This window comes from Mastigoproctus giganteus, chromosome 9 (assembly GCF_048544385.1).
Source record: "Mastigoproctus giganteus isolate SK-2022 chromosome 9, ASM4854438v1, whole genome shotgun sequence".
NCBI lineage: Eukaryota > Metazoa > Arthropoda > Arachnida > Uropygi > Thelyphonidae > Mastigoproctus > Mastigoproctus giganteus.
In genome coordinates, this window is record NC_143583.1 from 212580247 (window position 1) to 212598073 (window position 17827).

Sequence of the window (17827 nt, forward strand, 5' to 3'; positions counted from 1 at the left end):
TTGTTTTGCTGCTGTTAATTAACTCTTTCAATAATCTCTATAACTTTTCTTCAACTGTATAATTTTTTTTATTTTGGTGACTTATTTCAGTCCTATTCATTTACTAATTTTGTTATGCATTTATTTGATTCCTTAGAATTTACTGTGTTTTGAGAAAACTAAATCAAAGCCAAACTGTCCAGCCTAACACAGTGCTGAAGTGAAATTACAAGATTTTTCCATAAATCACTTGTCAGTATATATTTATCTAGTTTAGCCCTCAGCAGTTTTTGCTATCCTAAGTGTAACTTCTAGTGTAAGAAAGGATGTCATGTGCTGTTGTTTACAAAAATTTACTTTGTAACTAATGTAATGCACTTAATGAATGGTAGCTGTATTCCCCTCCACAGGTAGCTGTTTATATTTAGTGTTCTACTGATATACTCTTTTATTGCATCTGTAGCTGAAGAAAGAAACTGGGTATCTAGAGTAATTAGGCTCTGTTGAATTCTGTTGTTTACAAAAATTTCTCTGCAACTGAATACATTGAAGCAAATATACAGCAAATTTTTAGCTAATTTCCTTATAAATATGGTAGTAGGAAGTACAGTAGATATGAGTATATAGTGTAGTCACTTTATTTTCAGTTTACAATATGAAATTGCTAGTTCTTTTAAGACTACTTTTTTTCATAATTCGTTTTGGAGGACATAATCATACTTGCAGTATATCCAAAACTATGGTCTGAAGAGGCATGTTATATCAGGTTGTGCTGTGGTTCCAAATTGGGGGGGGCATAACCTCAGCAAATGAAAAGTTTTATTAATATTATTATTATGATTATGGATAACTATTAAAATTTTGATTTGTTGTAATTTACTGTATCCTTTCGTAACTGTCCTAGTCAATGAAGCATCATTATGTGTTGTGCAGAAGTGGATTGGCACACTTTGAACTGAGGCATGAATGGCTGTTGACTGAGTAAGACCTATTTAAAATTAGCCAATAAGAAAGGATGCAACAATTGTTGCATCCTTTCTTATTGGCTTGTTTTTGTTCTGATTGAGATTCATTTCAATTAGTTTTGGCAAGCTATTCAAATTTTGTTTTGTTATATGATGTATCTCGAAGGATCTTCTACTCTTAACAGGTAAGGGTGTGTAAAATGGTCCACATCATTCTATACGGTGTCAATGTTACTTTTTGTCACACCTGCCCATGGTGTAACGAGTGTTAATGGGTTTAACTCAATATTTCATAATTTGTTGGAACTTTGTTCATTCCAGGAAACTTGCCATTTTTAGAAGGCAGTACAAGTGAATTTCTCTTTGTTTAGTGGTGCATCAGCATCTGAGATCAGTATGCCAGTTCAAGAGGTAAGGCTGTGAAATGTAGAAGTAGGAGAGGGTGGAGGGCTGGCTAGTTGATTTAGAAACTCATGGAAAAAAGTTTCATAATTTTTGAAGCATATATTTCATGTCTATTTAGATGTGTTTTAAGTAGTATGGTATTTACTAATAATCTTTAAGAAGGTAAAAATATCAATATCACTCTGTCACCAAAATTGTATATCACCTGCTTGGTGCACTCTGTGCTAATGATCAGCAGAGCCAATGGCACCTTACAATGGTATTAGAGCCCTATTGATAAATTCAGTATGTCCATATTTTAAAGCATAACATGCTTGTTTGTTTGTTTGTTATTTGGTTTTTGGAGCATTAGCAACTAAGGCCATATTGCTCCGGGATATACGGTGGTCATTCCCTGACCTTTCCGCAGCATAACATGCAAACATATTTGAAAAAAAATAATGCAAACTTGAATGAAATTTGGAAGAAAGGTAAGCTTTCTGGGAAAGACTGTTTCAAGAAATCTTTTGGAAAAACTAAAAAAGTTGACAGGTTTGTTTGCAATCATAATTAATGAGTTAATCTTCAGATAGTGACAATTTTACAAATGGGGCTCACATTGCAAAGTCACTCTGACAATCTGTGGATATTACTTTATATTAAATTGATATACTGATTATATAATTCCACTTGTCATTTGAATGAATTAAAATTTTCTTCACTATCATATGTACAAATCATCATTTATCAAAATAACTTACATATATTGTTTATCTACCTTCTTATTTGAACTGTAGCAAAAAAGAAGTACTACTTTTTCATTTACTGTTAAATTACACAATTATTAGCACTTCAACTTACCACTTCAACTCCCCAGTCTCCTTCTTGACAGTCATCAGTTATTCCAAAACAGAAACACTGGGAACAACCATCTGGATTATCAGCATTTAAATGATAATAGCCCTGCTTGCACTGATCACAGCGAGGACCTTTCACATTAGGCTAATATAATAAAAAAAATAATAATAATAAAAAAAAAAAAAGGAGTCACAGCCTTTATTTATCTTTGTAAAATTTTTCCAATATTATAAGTTAAATTAGGAATGTACACCGTGTAATACAATCTAATTTATTAAACTGCATCCTGGGACATTTTCAGAATTTGTTTGGCTAAAACTGTCTGTAAAAAAATTTAGGATTATAAAATATCAGTTCCCAATTCCTTTAATTATACAATCATTCCATATTCATCCAAAATTTTGAAATCATAAATTTCATATGTAATTTGTTTTAATCTGTTTTTGTGAAGAACATATTGGAAAAGAAACTGATTTTTAACTTATGATATTATTATTATTATTTAGTGGCATATGAAAGGAAGCAAGCTTATAAAGCATTAACCAAAAAAAAAAAAAACACCCCTTCCCACATCACTTGTCCCCACCTTCCAATAATTTGTCTAGTTCTTCCTTAAATTTATTCAAACTGTCTACTTCCAAAACACCAGATGGAAGTTTGTTCCAACAGTCAACCACCTGCTGGCTGAAGACAAATCTTCTCACATCTATTCAGCAAATATCCTTCCTCATTTGAATTTGTCCCCTCATGTGTGTAGACTGAGCAAGAGGAAGAATGCCATCAGCATTGAACTTGTTCAATCTATTCAAAGCATTAAAAACCTTGATCAGATCATCTTGCCTAGTCTCAAGACACTGCAATTTGCACAACCAAAGCCTGGCTTGGTAAGACCACCTTTTTATTTCCTTCACCAATCTTGTTGCCCTTCTCTATACCCGTTCCTGCAGATTAACATCCTTCCTAAAATGAGGTCTCTAAACCTATATGCAGTGTTCAGAATGCAGCCTAACAACTACCTTATACAATGGGACAATCAAATCCTTGTCCCTGTTGGCAAAATTCCTGCATATCATAGATAAAACTCCATGACCTGTCCAGGCATCCTGTCTACATTGCTCAGAGAACTTCATATCTGACTGTACAATTACCACCCAGGTCTTTTTCACTTTCCACTGCCATGGGTGTAGTACTATCCAGTTAGTACATTAATCTGGGATTTCTGCTTTACATCATTAACCACCCTACTAACCTTTGTATCATCTTTAAACTTAGACATAAAGCCTGATATACTTTCATCAATACTAATAATAAATACAGAAAACAATGGGCCCAGCTCTGAACCTCAGGGAACTCTGCTAATAACATTAGTCCAATGAAGAGCAATGTCCATTAATAACCACTCTGTCTTCTACCAATTAACCATCCCTTTATCCAGAGAAGTAATTTAGCCTCAATGCCACACTGCTCAAATTTGTACAACAATCATTAATGCACAACAGTATCAAAAGCTTTCCCAAAATCCAAGTATATTGTATATGATATGAAAATTGATTTTCTGCATCCAATTATTTTGTTACTGTATTATACTATCCAATTAGATTGGTCAGACAAGATTACCTATTAACAAATTCATGATGTGACTGCAATATAAGTTCATTCCTGTCTAGAAAATCCTGCATTACTTCTTTAACCAGAGACTACATTATTTTGTCAGGAACAGAGATTAAGCTAACAGGTCTGAAATTACTCATGTTGCCCTTTGCTCCCCCCCTTTGTGAATTGGGGATACATTTGTACATCTCCAATCCATAGGGATCTCTCTTGAATCCAAAGATGCTTTCATAATTATGGATAAGGGGTTGCTTAGCTACTTTGCTGCCTCTCTTTATATAACTGGATAGATCCCATCCACCCCAGGTGCCTTCTTTACATTGAGCTTCAACAATTCCTCTTCCACTTTACTTTCAGTTATCATTTAACTCCCTGTTATATTATGGTGAACTTTTGTAATTTGCATCAATAAAGAACTCCTCATGCATGAATGTAGATGCAAAATAGCTATTCAGTTTGTCAGTGACCTAGGCAGGATCATCAATGGTCAAACCATTGTCAAGAAGTGGACTAATATGATCCAACCCCTTCCTTCTGCTATTAAGTAAAGAAGTCTTTGCTGCATTTCTCAGCATTCTTTGCTGGAGACCTCGTAATCTGTCTTAGCTTGCTTAACCTCCTTTGTGACTTGTTACAGACTAATTTATATTTACCATAAGCTTCTGTATTCCACAGATTATATGCATCCCATGCATTTTTTTTTTTTCTCAGCCATGTCTCATCACTTCATCTGACATCCATTTAGGTCTCTGGAATGGTATTTCTTAGTTGGCACAGAGATATTCCAGAAACTGACTAAATAATTTCATAATTCATTAACATTAAATTCAGTAACTATAAATAGCACTACTTCATGTTATAATTAAAATTTTACATTAAATTAATGAAAACATATACAATAATAAATTTTTATTAAGCAAAAAAAAAAAAATACTAATAAATACAAATTGGATCCTTAATTTGTATTCTAATTCTTTCAACATTCAAAACTTATATGCCCAATGCTTTGAGTGTTTACAGATAATGGAAGAAAATAAATTAATATTTCCTCACAAAGTAATCAAAAACAAATATACTAAAATAATATTACCTTAACCAAAAACTCATAAAATAAAATAAGTTTATTGAAACAAAAATTTATAATTAAAAATTATAAACACTGTTAAAAATAAAACTAAAACAATTTAATTAAAAAAACTTAAAATACAAAATTAGATTAAAAACATAAAATCAAGCAAATGAGGCAAGTAGCTTAGTCTGAACTTACTGAAGCCTATAACAGCAGGTCAACTATAATAGAGAAAGGTAGTCTTGCATGCACGCACGCACGCGCGCACACACACACACACACACACACACACACACACACACACACACAGACAGACAGACAGACAAACAGACAGAGACCCAGCTGTGGACTGTGCTTGGTGAAGAAAAGAAAACAAAAAAGAGGGGAGGGAAGGAATAATGTTTCAATAAACTTTTTATTTTATTGTTATCAGTTGAGGCAGTATTATTTTAGTATATTTAATCCTGATGCTCTACGCCTTTCTATAATAAAAAAAAACTCATTACCATTGTGTAATCAATAAACTAGAAACAAAACCACCACAATAAACCACATGCCCAGTTAGGTCAGTTTCAGTATTAATACTGGTCATGCAGTACAAAGAAACCAAGCTTTTGCAGAGAGAGAGAGAGAGAGAGAGAGAGAGAGAGAGAGGAAAACCTGTGTGTTTCTTTCCTCCTGTAGGAAAGAAAGAAATTATGCAAGTTTTCTTATTTGAATTTCTCATAGCCACTGGCCTAATTCCCTACAGAGACAACTTACTTCAATAATTAACTCGCTGGCTAAAATGACACTTTTTACAATCCAGTCTTTTTTCTTTTATTTATGTCCAGGGTACATAAATTAAAAATAAGAGGGAAAAAAGGAAAATTCTTGCATCAGTGAATGTCCCTTTCATACATTTTGCTATCCCTCTCATAGTCTTATAGAAATTAATCATATTCACTCTAAGGTACCTAATTACCAAGCTCTGTAGCCCACATACCTGAAGTCTCTTCTAGGATGGATGCCCATTCACTAATCACACAAGTTGCATTGTCCATCTTTGTATATTTACAAACAGCTAAATGATTTTTTACATGTAGCCACTAGTCTCACAATTTATATGAGGGGCATTTGAAAAGTTCATGGCCTGAGTATATAGGATTTATTTGGAGTCTAGAAACATGTTATTTTTCCACAGTCCCCCTTTAGAGTCAACACTTTTTTCACTCATACCACAATGCACTGATTCCAGATGCAAATAAATTTATAATTGGGCCTCCAGGAATGCATCCACTGCAGCAGTGACACAATTTTCAGCAGGAAAATGAATGTCAACCAGGTTTTTCAAACTAGGAAATTGGTTAAAGTCTGATAGTGCTAGATCTAGTGAATATGGAGGAAGGTCCAAGATTTCAAAGCTGCACTCATGCAGTGCAGCCATGGCAATGAGACCTGTCAAAAGACATTGTCAAGCAGGTGGAACAAGACTCCTTTGCTGAGTTTTGCTTGGCATTTGTTTTTGATGTTTTTATGTAAATGCCTCACAAGGTCTGAATTAGGGCTTATGATACCGGTCAAAATCTTAATACCAGTATTTCGGCATTTTTAATTCGGGATACCGGTATTCCAAAAACAAAAGTTTTTCTCAATAAATTTTGAGGACAGTTAGGTGCAATAAAGTAAAGAAAAAACAAGTATTGTAATTACTTTAATTAGAGTTTTAAATAAACATTTATTTCAATAATAAATATTCTCAAAAAATCATTAAAAATACTAAAAACATACTATTCTAAAAACAAAAAAATACATATTGTTACTGCAAAGTTTAGTTATCTTTAAGCATCCACACTACTGTCTGAATAAAGTAAGCTCTTAAGAAACATAAGCAATCAATAGTAATATAATAGAAACATAAGCAATCAATAGTAATATAATAGAAACATAAGCAATCAATCTGATTGTTTAAAACGGATCTAATTTTGGTACATATTTAATTAGCGGCAGAAAACGCCCTTTCAGATTCTATTCTGGTACTATTGTACTGAGATAATCGTAGATAATCTCAGTCCATATTTTCTAGACTTTGAACTTTTTTTTAGTAAAAATAGTTAAAAGTATTTCATTAATTTCTGACTCAAATTAATCTTTTAAAATCTCATTGGAGTTGGGCAATTTCTTATTTTGGAAAGGATTTGCTGAACACTGATGTTCTGTTCTATGTTGGTCTTCCATGGTTGAATTAAGTTCATCATTTTCTGAAGGAGAAAGACGTTTTATTCTGCAAAGCATAATTTTCACTATACTGAGTCTGGGAGAGAGCAAAGAGTGGGGATAAGGAATTCTTCACATATATAAATGCAAAGAAGAAGGACAAATCAGATTGGATGCATATGTAATTGCGTGGGATAGTATTAGATACCCAAACTGTTGCAGATGAACTTGACAGTTACTTTGCATCGATATTTACAGAAGAAAAACCCTTCACGTCAATGAGAAATTATGGGAGTGAAGTTGAAAAAAATGTAACTAATGATGTTGAAATTTCACATGTTGATTTAATGAGAAAACTTTTGTGCCCACAGGTGAGTAAGACTCCTGTGGTTGATGACATATACCCTATAATCTTAAAGGAGGTGGAAAGTGAATGCATTGAACCATTAAGGCTAGTTATGAGAGCATCACTGGACTCAGGAGAGATTCTGTTGGATTGGTGTAAATTGGAACAGATAAGGTGGTTCTAGGAGTGTAACAGGAAATTACCGACCGGCCAGTCTAACTTCAGTAGTAGGGAAAATCATGGAGGCAATGATCAAGGGTGGAATTCAAGATCATTTAGATGGAAATGGAATTTTGTAGGATATACACACATACAGCATGGTTTTTTAAAGGGAAAATAATGTTTAACAAATCTGGTTAGCCATTTTGACAGGTCACTTGTGAGCTGGATTTAGAGAATAATTTAACATTGTTTATTTAGATATCAGCAAAGCATTTGACTCAGTCCGACATGAGTGGTTACTTTATAAGATGGAGCAGGCTGGAATCATAGGGAAAATCCTTAGATGGATAGCACAATGACTTGAGGGCACCAGGCAGGGGGTTGTGACAAATGATTATTCCTCAGATTGGGTTAGTGTAAGAAGCAGGGTTCCCCAAGGAACAGTATTGGGGCCACTGTTGTTTTTGATTATCTTGAATGAAATCTATGAAGGGACTCTACTGATCTACTACTCCACTGATCTTTACAACTTGCAGATGTAAAGATCAGTAGAGTAGTTAATGATCACCGCCAAGCAGAGCTTCTTCAGAGTGACCTAGATAGACTTCCTGGATGGTCAAAAAAGTGGCAGCTATATGCTTTTATTCAGCACAATGCAAGGCCTTACACCTGGCAATGGCAGTGTGCTACTGCAACAGGATCTAGATAATTTGGGCAGATGGGCTAAGAAGAGGCAACTGAAGTTTAACCTTGACAAATGCAAAGTACTGCACATGGGTAGAAGTAACCCCAGAGAAACGTACCAACTGTGTGGTACTACACTTAAGGTTGTAGAAAATGAAAGACCTGAGAGTAATTGTGCAGTCAGATATGAAGTTTTCTGAGCAATGCAGACAGGCTGCCAGGGCAGGTCATGGGGATTTGTCAATGATATATAGGAATTTTGCTAGACGGGAAAAGGAGGTGATTGTCCCTCTGTATAAGGCAATGGTCAGGCCACGCCTTGAGTACTGCGTACAGGTCTGGAGGCCTAATTTTAGGAAGGAGCATGTACAGAGAAGGGCAACAAGATTGGTGAGGGGAATGAAGGAATCCTCTTACCAAGAGGGGCTTAAGTTCTGCAAATTGCAGTGGCTGGAGACTAGGCACCTGCGCAGAGATCTGATTGAGGTGTATAAAACCTTGAATGAGTTGAGCACACTGAATTCTGATGGGATCTTTCCACTTGTTCAGATTACGAACCTAAGGGGGCATAAATTCAAATTAAGAAAAGACAGATGTAGAATAGATGTGCGGAAATTTGCCTTTAGCCAGTGGCTGGTTAATTGCTGGAACAAACTTCCATTCTGTCGTTGTGGAAGTTGATAGCCTAAATAAATTTAAGGCTGAGATGGACAGGTATTTGGATCGAACGGAGGAGTGAAATGGGAGCGTTTTTTTTTTTTTTTTTTTTTTTTGGTTGATGCTGCATAAGCTTGCTTTCTTGCATCATATGCCTCTACTAATGATAATGCTAATTTCCTGATTTCAATAAAGGTTGGAAAAATACATATCCTGTGAGTTTTCTATGGTGATAAATCAGAGCTGTAAATTTTTATATGATACAATTCATATTTATGGGAAATGTCACAATCTTTTTTTACAATCCTCAGTGTCTGGTTTCATCAGGCACATGGTTGCCCATCCAGTGATATAGAAGGCAACCTGTTTCAGGAAACTACTCAAATGTCAGATAGAATTTTTTGTTACACTTACTGAATTACAAAAACCAAACATTGTACAGAATTCTCTGTACTTCAATGATTGAATTTCTATTTCTGTATTATACCCTTTAACAATACAGACTTTCTGCTAGTGTTAATCTTTAATTTTCAGTTCTGAGACTACAGCTATTAGGAAAAAATATGCACCTAAAATGGTTCTATGGATAAATGAAAACACCATGCAATAGATGCATTTTTGCATTGCATGTTAAAAATTAATTTTTTTCTTTATCATTCTCACTGATCAAATTTTTTTTAAAAATTTGAAAAAAATTATTTCACATCTAACCTTGCAAATACATTCTCCTTCACATGTTGCTCCATCCAAAGTTCCAGCAGAATGACAAGGACATGGCTCACACAATGGATGATTTCTAAAACCCACTGCACACTCACTACAATTACGTCCTGCAAAACCAATTTTACATAAACAGTCTCCAGGATTCTGAAGGAGGGGAGAGAGAAAAAAAAAAAAATCTGCATTATTATACAATGCATTTATTAATTAATATGCAATATATATATTTAAATAACCTTTTCATTTGAACTTTTGATCTTTACATTTTATATACTGTGCCCAAGAAGAATTTTTCCTCTAATCCCTTTTCTGTATTAAAGGGATTAGGAAAAAACAATAATTTGTAACTTATGAAGAAAACACTATTAAACCACCTCCTAATGCAACAGTTAATGTTATATTTAGTGAAGTGCAATTCCATTATTTGAGTACCAAGGTACCCTAACATTCAAAAGAAATTGAAATCATAAAATTAAAAAATATTTTTACATTATTTTCTCAGAATAACAACTTTCCCAATAACATAGATATTTTATATTAAAATACAGTCATAGGATTTCATCAGTACAGAATGTTTTCAAATATAGTGCATCCGGGATTTTTCTCTATGCAAATTTGACTTTACTTTCTGCTAGACACCACCAATTCATTATTATTGCTTCAAGGAACAAATGTTACAGGCTATGTCCTTTCAGAAATGTTGAGTTAGTTTTGTCCATAACAATGGCCCTGTTGTCTAGTCTTGGCTGTTCAAGAATGCTTACAAAGTTTCATCAAAAAAGAAATCTGAACAGAATTTCTAAAATTTATTAAAAATTAGGTACTAGACTCCATGTTACATGACCACACATACCCAATATACTAAATAATACTGTATTCTTAGAAAAGTTTCAGGGCTAACTTGGAGTATCCATTATCAAAAAAGTCTTCTTCAGTTTGCTTGTCTAATAAGATGGACTACATTTTGTCCACATCTATTACAAATATATTGTGTAATATGTGGAATGAATACTCAATTTATTAAAAATTAGACATCATTTATACAATTTTAAGTAGTTTATTGAGTTTGTGAGGTAAACTCAAAGGAGACTCCCATTACCTGTTAAATTTTGATAACATCCGTTATCAAAATTCTGAGTCAAAGAATTAACATCTGAAACATCTACAGGAATGCAAGCTTATTTAATATATGAATATGCCATTTGGTAGAAAATAGGTTTAAGTTTTGTTTTAATTTCTATTTCAGGGACTCAATAAACCAGTGGTAGACAACCCTAAGCACATATGCCACTTATGGCTTGCACAGCTCTTGTTAGTGGCATGCCTCCTGAAGTGAAAAAAATAACACAAAAATCAAAAATCATATAACCTATCTAAAAAATCAGAAGTGAAGCTAAACATGGTTTATATTCCAGTTTTATTTCCAAAATATATGACCTGGGTTTCCAAATTATGGGAACCTGCAGTTGATATTTACAAACTTTTTGTGCTGGTAAGCAGGTGACTTTAGTGAGTTCCTCATGTCATCACTTCTGTAAAGATGAACATTTATTCATGAATCTATATTACATTTATTTTATGAAAGCAAAATATTTTTTTTTTTTTTTTTTTTTTTTAAATCACAAGCACTTAGCATAAAATTTCTTTTTGTAGTTTAAAAAAAACTTTTGGAAGTACCAGGTGTGGATCAAGAGGGAAGGCAAGGGGATTAATTCCAGTAGCTTCTGGATCTGCACCCCTAGGTGGCACATGATAATGTGGCACACTGCAGGAAAAGGTTGTCCACCCCTACACTAAACCATTTAAAACTGTATAAATAACTTGGAGTCAGGCATCTAATTTTTAAAAAAAATGTGGATATTCATCCCATGTAATGCCTTCCACACAGTATATTTGGATTGAGTTCAATTTATTTCACCTGAATATCTACTCAACTCAGCAGTGCCATGAAGAATTGGTAAAATTTCAAACATGACTTAAGGTAATTTGTTATATTTCATGTTTTGTTCTGCATTTGTCAGTTCCCTTGTCAATTTCTTCTTCTTTCATAATAGTTTCTGGTTAACACACTGAAATTGACAAAACTGAACTGCAAAACATGCCTACTAGTTTGCAGTTTAATAGGCTTCCTCGTAATAATACCTTGTAGCTTCCAATTTTTTTTTTTTTTTAGCACTTTGATATTTTTGTATTTTGTATTTCTAAGTGCAATTGTTTTGTTGATCATTCTGGGCCAAAGCCACAATTCTTTAGTAATTAAATTTTGTTCTAGGATTCTAATTTTATTTAATATTTTTTCATGATAAATTATACTGAGAGAGAGAGAGAGACAGAGAGAGGGGTTATTATACAATATATACCTTGTTCTCAACTTAAATTTCCAGTGATGTATAAAAGTATTATGTTTACATTATAATGAAATATAATCAAATGTAATATAACTTTTCATATATAAGTAAAATATCTACATGGGTATAAATCTAAAACCTTACTAGTCCTTCCGGTAAATGGGATTCATCTTTTACACAAACTCCAGTCATTCCTGGCCCCGTACAATGGCACTTCCTGCATGGATTAGGATCATTTTGCGCAATTCCTAATGGTCTATAATAACCATCCGCACACTGTTCACAGTTTACTCCCATTGTGTAATGCTGTTAAAAAATGGGTGATGTACAAATTATATATTGATATATAATCAAAAAAACATTTAAAGCATATTTATTTGATTATTTATTGATATATACACAAAGTTAATTAACTCAGTATACCTAACAATTTATTAAAGAATAGCATATTTTGGAAATAGAAAGTTTTCATGAATCTGCAGCAGTAGACTTAATTCTGGTTAATTTCTGTTCTTAATCCAATTTTTTTTTTTTTTTCAGTTGTTTAATATTAATTATTTGTAGTGCAAAACATATTTAAGATTGAAATTTATAGTTTTTATTACAAGAAAAATAGTACTTAATGAAATATATACATGATGTCAATTCGTATGTGCCAATTTGACATATTTTTTCCCATTTCATATATGCATTTGAATGGATACAACCCTTAGAGTCCCACAATTATTACCTGTTTGCCAATTCCATCGTTGAATTAGGCTTTATTTACATAATGCATTATTTTATGGTTAGGTTTACATGATACATAGATGTTACTGACATGTAAAGCTATTCTTAAAATATTCCAACTACTTTGTGCAGTTACAAAATGGCATCAAAGGCAATTAAAGAATTCACTGGTAGCCTTCTAAAGCATGTTAAAATAGTTACTCTTTGTAGATGAAGAAACTTGGAACTACCAAATCCAGTGTTAGGAAAATGTGCAACCAATACCAAGTTATTAACGGTACCTAAACTGCTACAAGAACAAAAATAACCCTGAGGCTGTTATTTTAGGTTTTACACCCAAAAAAAAAAAAAATAAATAATAAAAAATTGTCAACTGATTCTTACAGAATCAGTTGACAATTTTTCTGTAAGAATCAGTTAACAATAAAAATTTCTTTTATTTCTGGAATTTCTTTTATGTTTACAGCACTTCTGTAAACATAAAAGTTTACAGAAGTGTTGTAAACTTTATGTTTACAGCACTTCCAGAGATGCTTGAAATTAATGCTACAAAAAAAATTATTTAAAAAAAAACGTAAAAGTGGTTTTACAGACAAGAAACAAAGAAGTTATTTCTCAATTAAAAACAAATGTAAACTGGGCTAAAGAGTCCTGAATAATAGACGATGTCCTGAATAATACAGGTCCTGAATAATAGATGAATGGACAAAAGTGGAGCAATAAAACATACATTTCCATATTTGATGGTGATGATTTTCTTAGTGTTATTAGCCCACTTTGGACCTAGCTCTGTTCTCCTCTTTTCTTAAATTTTTCCAAAGGCACTGCTTCCACTGTGGAAAAAACATTCTCCCTTACCATTTCCAATGTATATACACTATGGAAAAAAGTGGGTCAGTTACAAATTACAAGTCTCTTGGAGACTTCCTTTGTGGTTACAGAACCATTTAATCAAAATGGGCAATTAGATTTGGTCTGTTTTGAACCTTGCTTCTGTGCCTTTGATTCAATGAATCACTATGTGCTCTGCTCTCTACTTCAGTCCTTTTGTAACATTCAGGGGAATCACCTCAACATTATTCCTTTTTTCACCCAGGGGCTCACATCTGGTGAGTATTGGCTTGGCACACCCAGGGTCCTGAGCTGGATATCATTATTCTTCTCTTTCTTGGTGATTCTCTCTCTCTCTCTCTCTCAGGGTAACTAGGAAATATTTTTAGCTGGTGCAGCATAAGCCTCAGGCTTCCTTGCACTATATGACTAGTAATAATAATAATATAGAGTTATTTTCATCTTTGGAAGGTTGGTGCTGAAGAAACAGGGTGGCACCCTGTTTCTTCCCCCTCTTTTTCCCTGAGATTATTCTCCCACTCCTAATTAATAAAATTCTATTTGTGGCATATGCTGATGACCTTAAAATCTAGTCAATTTCATGTAACCTTGAAGGCATAAATAATAGTAATTTGGTTAACTCAGCTCTTTCTTTTGTAAAAAATTCTCTCCATTTCTGGCCTTCAACTAAATGCAGAGAAATCTGCTCATTTCTCAATTACAATAAAGCATAATCCCTTCCCACTTGCCCCTGTACCAGATACAGCATGTTTATGCCCAAAGTCAGCATGCACAAGATCTTGGACATATCATTGATAATAAACAGCTTTTTAATTCTCATCTAAAAAATCCTAAAGTTCTTTCAGAAATTATGGCTTCTGAAATAAAATTTAGTCTCCCCCATATCCAGCTGCAAGTTAATTAGAAAGTATATATATCCTCCATATTCTCATTGATTTTGTATTCCTCTGAGATCTGGTCCACAGTTGCCTGCAAGCTGCAACATCAAAAAAATACTGTCAATGGATTACAATATATTAAAACTGGGCAAATGTTAAAACTGGTTTTTCCTAATCTTTTCTATCGCACATGTATATGCTTAACAATCTCAAATATATATATATAGGAAGAGAGATTGGCCGAGTGGCATAAGATTTCAGCTTTACTTCTGATATAATCCGAATTCCTTCACTGTCATTTTTTTTTTTTTTTTTTTTTTTTAATTTTTGTTATTTTTGATTTCATAATCAAATTATTTGCATACTTAATTATTTTGACTATGGCCCCTTGATTATGCACATTACTAGTTAAAGGTAATGAAAAGTACTGAGGCCAACAACAGATATAAGTTGATCTGTAATATTACTACAGAATGAGTTAGACTAGCAAAGACTGATTATGAGAAATCACTGGCTAAAAGAGCAAAGAAGAAGTATGAGTTATTTAAAGTACAAGGAGCTTTTCACATATGTGAATAAAAAGAAAAAAAAAAATCAAATCAGACCATGATATTGTTGGGTTTTAGGCACATCAGTGACTCAGATCATACCATGTTATTGTGTACGATTTCTGTACAAGTTCCCATGTTCACAGGCCAATTTGCTGGTTATGAGGGCACCCAGAATAACTCACAGGGAGAACCTACTCCTTGCAAGGAGCAACTACTAGTTCAATTGCAGAAGATTTTAGAAATTCTTCTAGTCATTAATGGGATTCAAACCTAGACTCCTTCAAACTAATAACAAGTGGCAAAACACTATACTGTGACAGGGAACAGACCATTATGTAATGGATAATGAAAAGTTGTAATTACTTCAGATGATATTGCCAATGAAGTGAATTGCATTGATATTTACAGATGTAAGACCTTTCATGGAGAAGATACCGTGCAAGTAAAGCTCTGCAGTATGGAATAATAATACTGAAATTATACAAGACCATTTAATAGAAAACATTTTGACCCTAAAGAAAAGTAAAGCTCTTGTGGTTAATGTCATATACCCAGTAATTTTCAGAAGGCAGCAAAAATGAATGCATTGAACCTTTAAGATTAATTATGAAGGTATCATTGGACTCAGGAGAGATTCTTTTAAACAGGAGAAGTGCCAGCACATACTGCCAATACATAAAGGCAATTCTAAAACTGAGTAATTCTAAAGCAATTCTAAAGCTGAAACTATGAACTGAGTGACTTCAGACTCACCAGAAGAGCACTGATAGAGAGTGCAAGATAGAAATGAAATTCTGAAAGATATACAACATGGTTTTTTAACTCATAACTGGATGTATCAGCATTTTTGAGATACCATGTGTATACTTGGCTAAATGGGGTAAAAAGTAACCCCATTTATAACCTTAAAATTAGCAAGGAATAATTTATTTTCAATCTGTTATGAATACAACTCTGAAAAATCCATTTTATATTAAAAACATATTTTTAATTATCTGCTTGAAAATAAAATGCTCTACAGCACTTCAGAGATGTGATTTAGATAATTCTCATCACCTGACAAGTGTGTCAAATGTTAATAAAAAAACCATGTGCCTCAACAATTTGGATGCCAGCCAGACTTCACATCCATGACATGATGCTAGAGATTGCAACAATTGGTGACACTGCCATAAAACAAAGAGAGTGCACTTCAATAACTAGATGTGAGAGATGCTGCTAATTTTTAATTTACATTTTTTCAGTGTGTGCACAAACTGGAAAATCATAACAATATGCATGTATGATTGTGCAAGGTGCACAATCCTCCTAAAAGATGCACTTGCTTTGTGTATGTACTAAGTTATAAGTCATTGATCACCAAATAGCAATTTCCATTCAACATAACAGTCAAATAGCTACAAGTTAAATTAACAAACATTTTGAAACATTCTCATAATAAAAATTTCTGTCCTTTCCAAATCAATAACATTTTATATCTGGATAATAATAATAATAATAATAATAATAATATATACGTACTTTACAATTTTTGCAGACTCCTCCACCCTCAAAATTTCCTTCAGAATTCAAACTAGCATGCTTGTTGGCAACAATCTGATCATAAAAGCATTCTTCTGCATGCCCAAAACATTCACATTCTTATAATAAATAAGAAAATTAATTTCATAAATAACAGAATCAAATGGTAAATAACAAAAATAAATTGTAGGAAAATTGAAACATTTTCAACTTGTTACTGTTTCTGTGAAACAATATATACCAAATTTGTATTGCATTTTCCCTCTTTTCAACAGCGATTAAATATTAATAATGAAATTTTTAATTTCATTATTGAAAATTCGTTCTGAATTTGTAATAATGAAACTGTTATAGAAATTTACCTTGGAAAGCCCTACAAGTTACTCCCGAATGAACAAAATTATTTAAGTTGGAGGGATGGGTTGGCTTAAGCACTAAGAAAGAAGAATAACAGTTCTTCAACATGCAAATAATATTTTTCTAAGGCCATATGAGAGTTGGAACTACTAATATAAAACATAAGAGGGAGACAATGCAGTTTATATAAGAGGGCTGTTTCAATAAAGAATAATTTTTTTTCACAATATATCTTTATACCTTTATTAATCATCCACATTTTGATGGTCCTTTTCAAAGTAGACCCCATTTGATGAAATGTACTTACTCCAACATTTTTGCCATTCTTCAAAAACATGGTGGAAGCCATTTTTTGACACGCATTTGAGAATCGCCTCTGATGTCTTTACAACAACTTCTGACAACTGGAAAATTTTTTCTTTGCAACTCCTTTAACTTTGAAAATAAAAAAATAAAAATTTCAGGGTGCAAGGTCAGGGCTGTATGGCGGATAAGGAACACGTCAGTATTAATGCTGGCTAAGTATTTGATGACAGTATGAGCAATGTAAGGCTTCACACTGTTGTGATACAGCATCTGCCCATGTGTATGCAGTTGTGGTTGTTTGTGATGAATGTGATCCTGTGAAGTACAGTCCTGTCATAAAGTCCTGTAACAGTCATACAACCGTGGCACAACATGCTGGTAAACTATTCCTTGAATGCAAAAAAAAAAAAAAAAAAACACGACCACAATCTTTCCTCTACAGGCAAGGGTCATCTCTTTTTTTTTTTTTTCTTTTGTAAATCCCACTTCATCACAGTGTGCAGAAGTGGAATTTACTCAAAGAGGTAATTACCATCAGGGGTAAAAGAGGAAGGGTTTTTGCTTTGTAAAGGTGACTACGGTGGTCTGAGACAGTATTTAAATTCTATACAGTGGGACCAACTGATGATGTTACCAACAGCAAATTCAAACGGG

At 33.2% G+C, this 17827-nt stretch overlaps 1 protein-coding gene across 1 annotated transcript in view; it reads right to left on the minus strand.

Moving 5' to 3' along the window:
• LOC150081103 (laminin subunit alpha-2-like) overlaps window positions 1-17827 on the minus strand; it is a 707948-nt gene that overhangs the window by 593633 nt on the left and 96488 nt on the right. The window contains exons 9-12 of the mRNA XM_090380924.1: window positions 16511-16629; window positions 12124-12285; window positions 9623-9778; window positions 2190-2330 (exon numbers count right to left, since the gene is read on the minus strand). Of these exons, the coding sequence (XP_090237050.1) occupies window positions 2190-2330; window positions 9623-9778; window positions 12124-12285; window positions 16511-16629 (578 nt within the window). The remainder of the gene's footprint in view (window positions 1-2189; window positions 2331-9622; window positions 9779-12123; window positions 12286-16510; window positions 16630-17827) is intronic.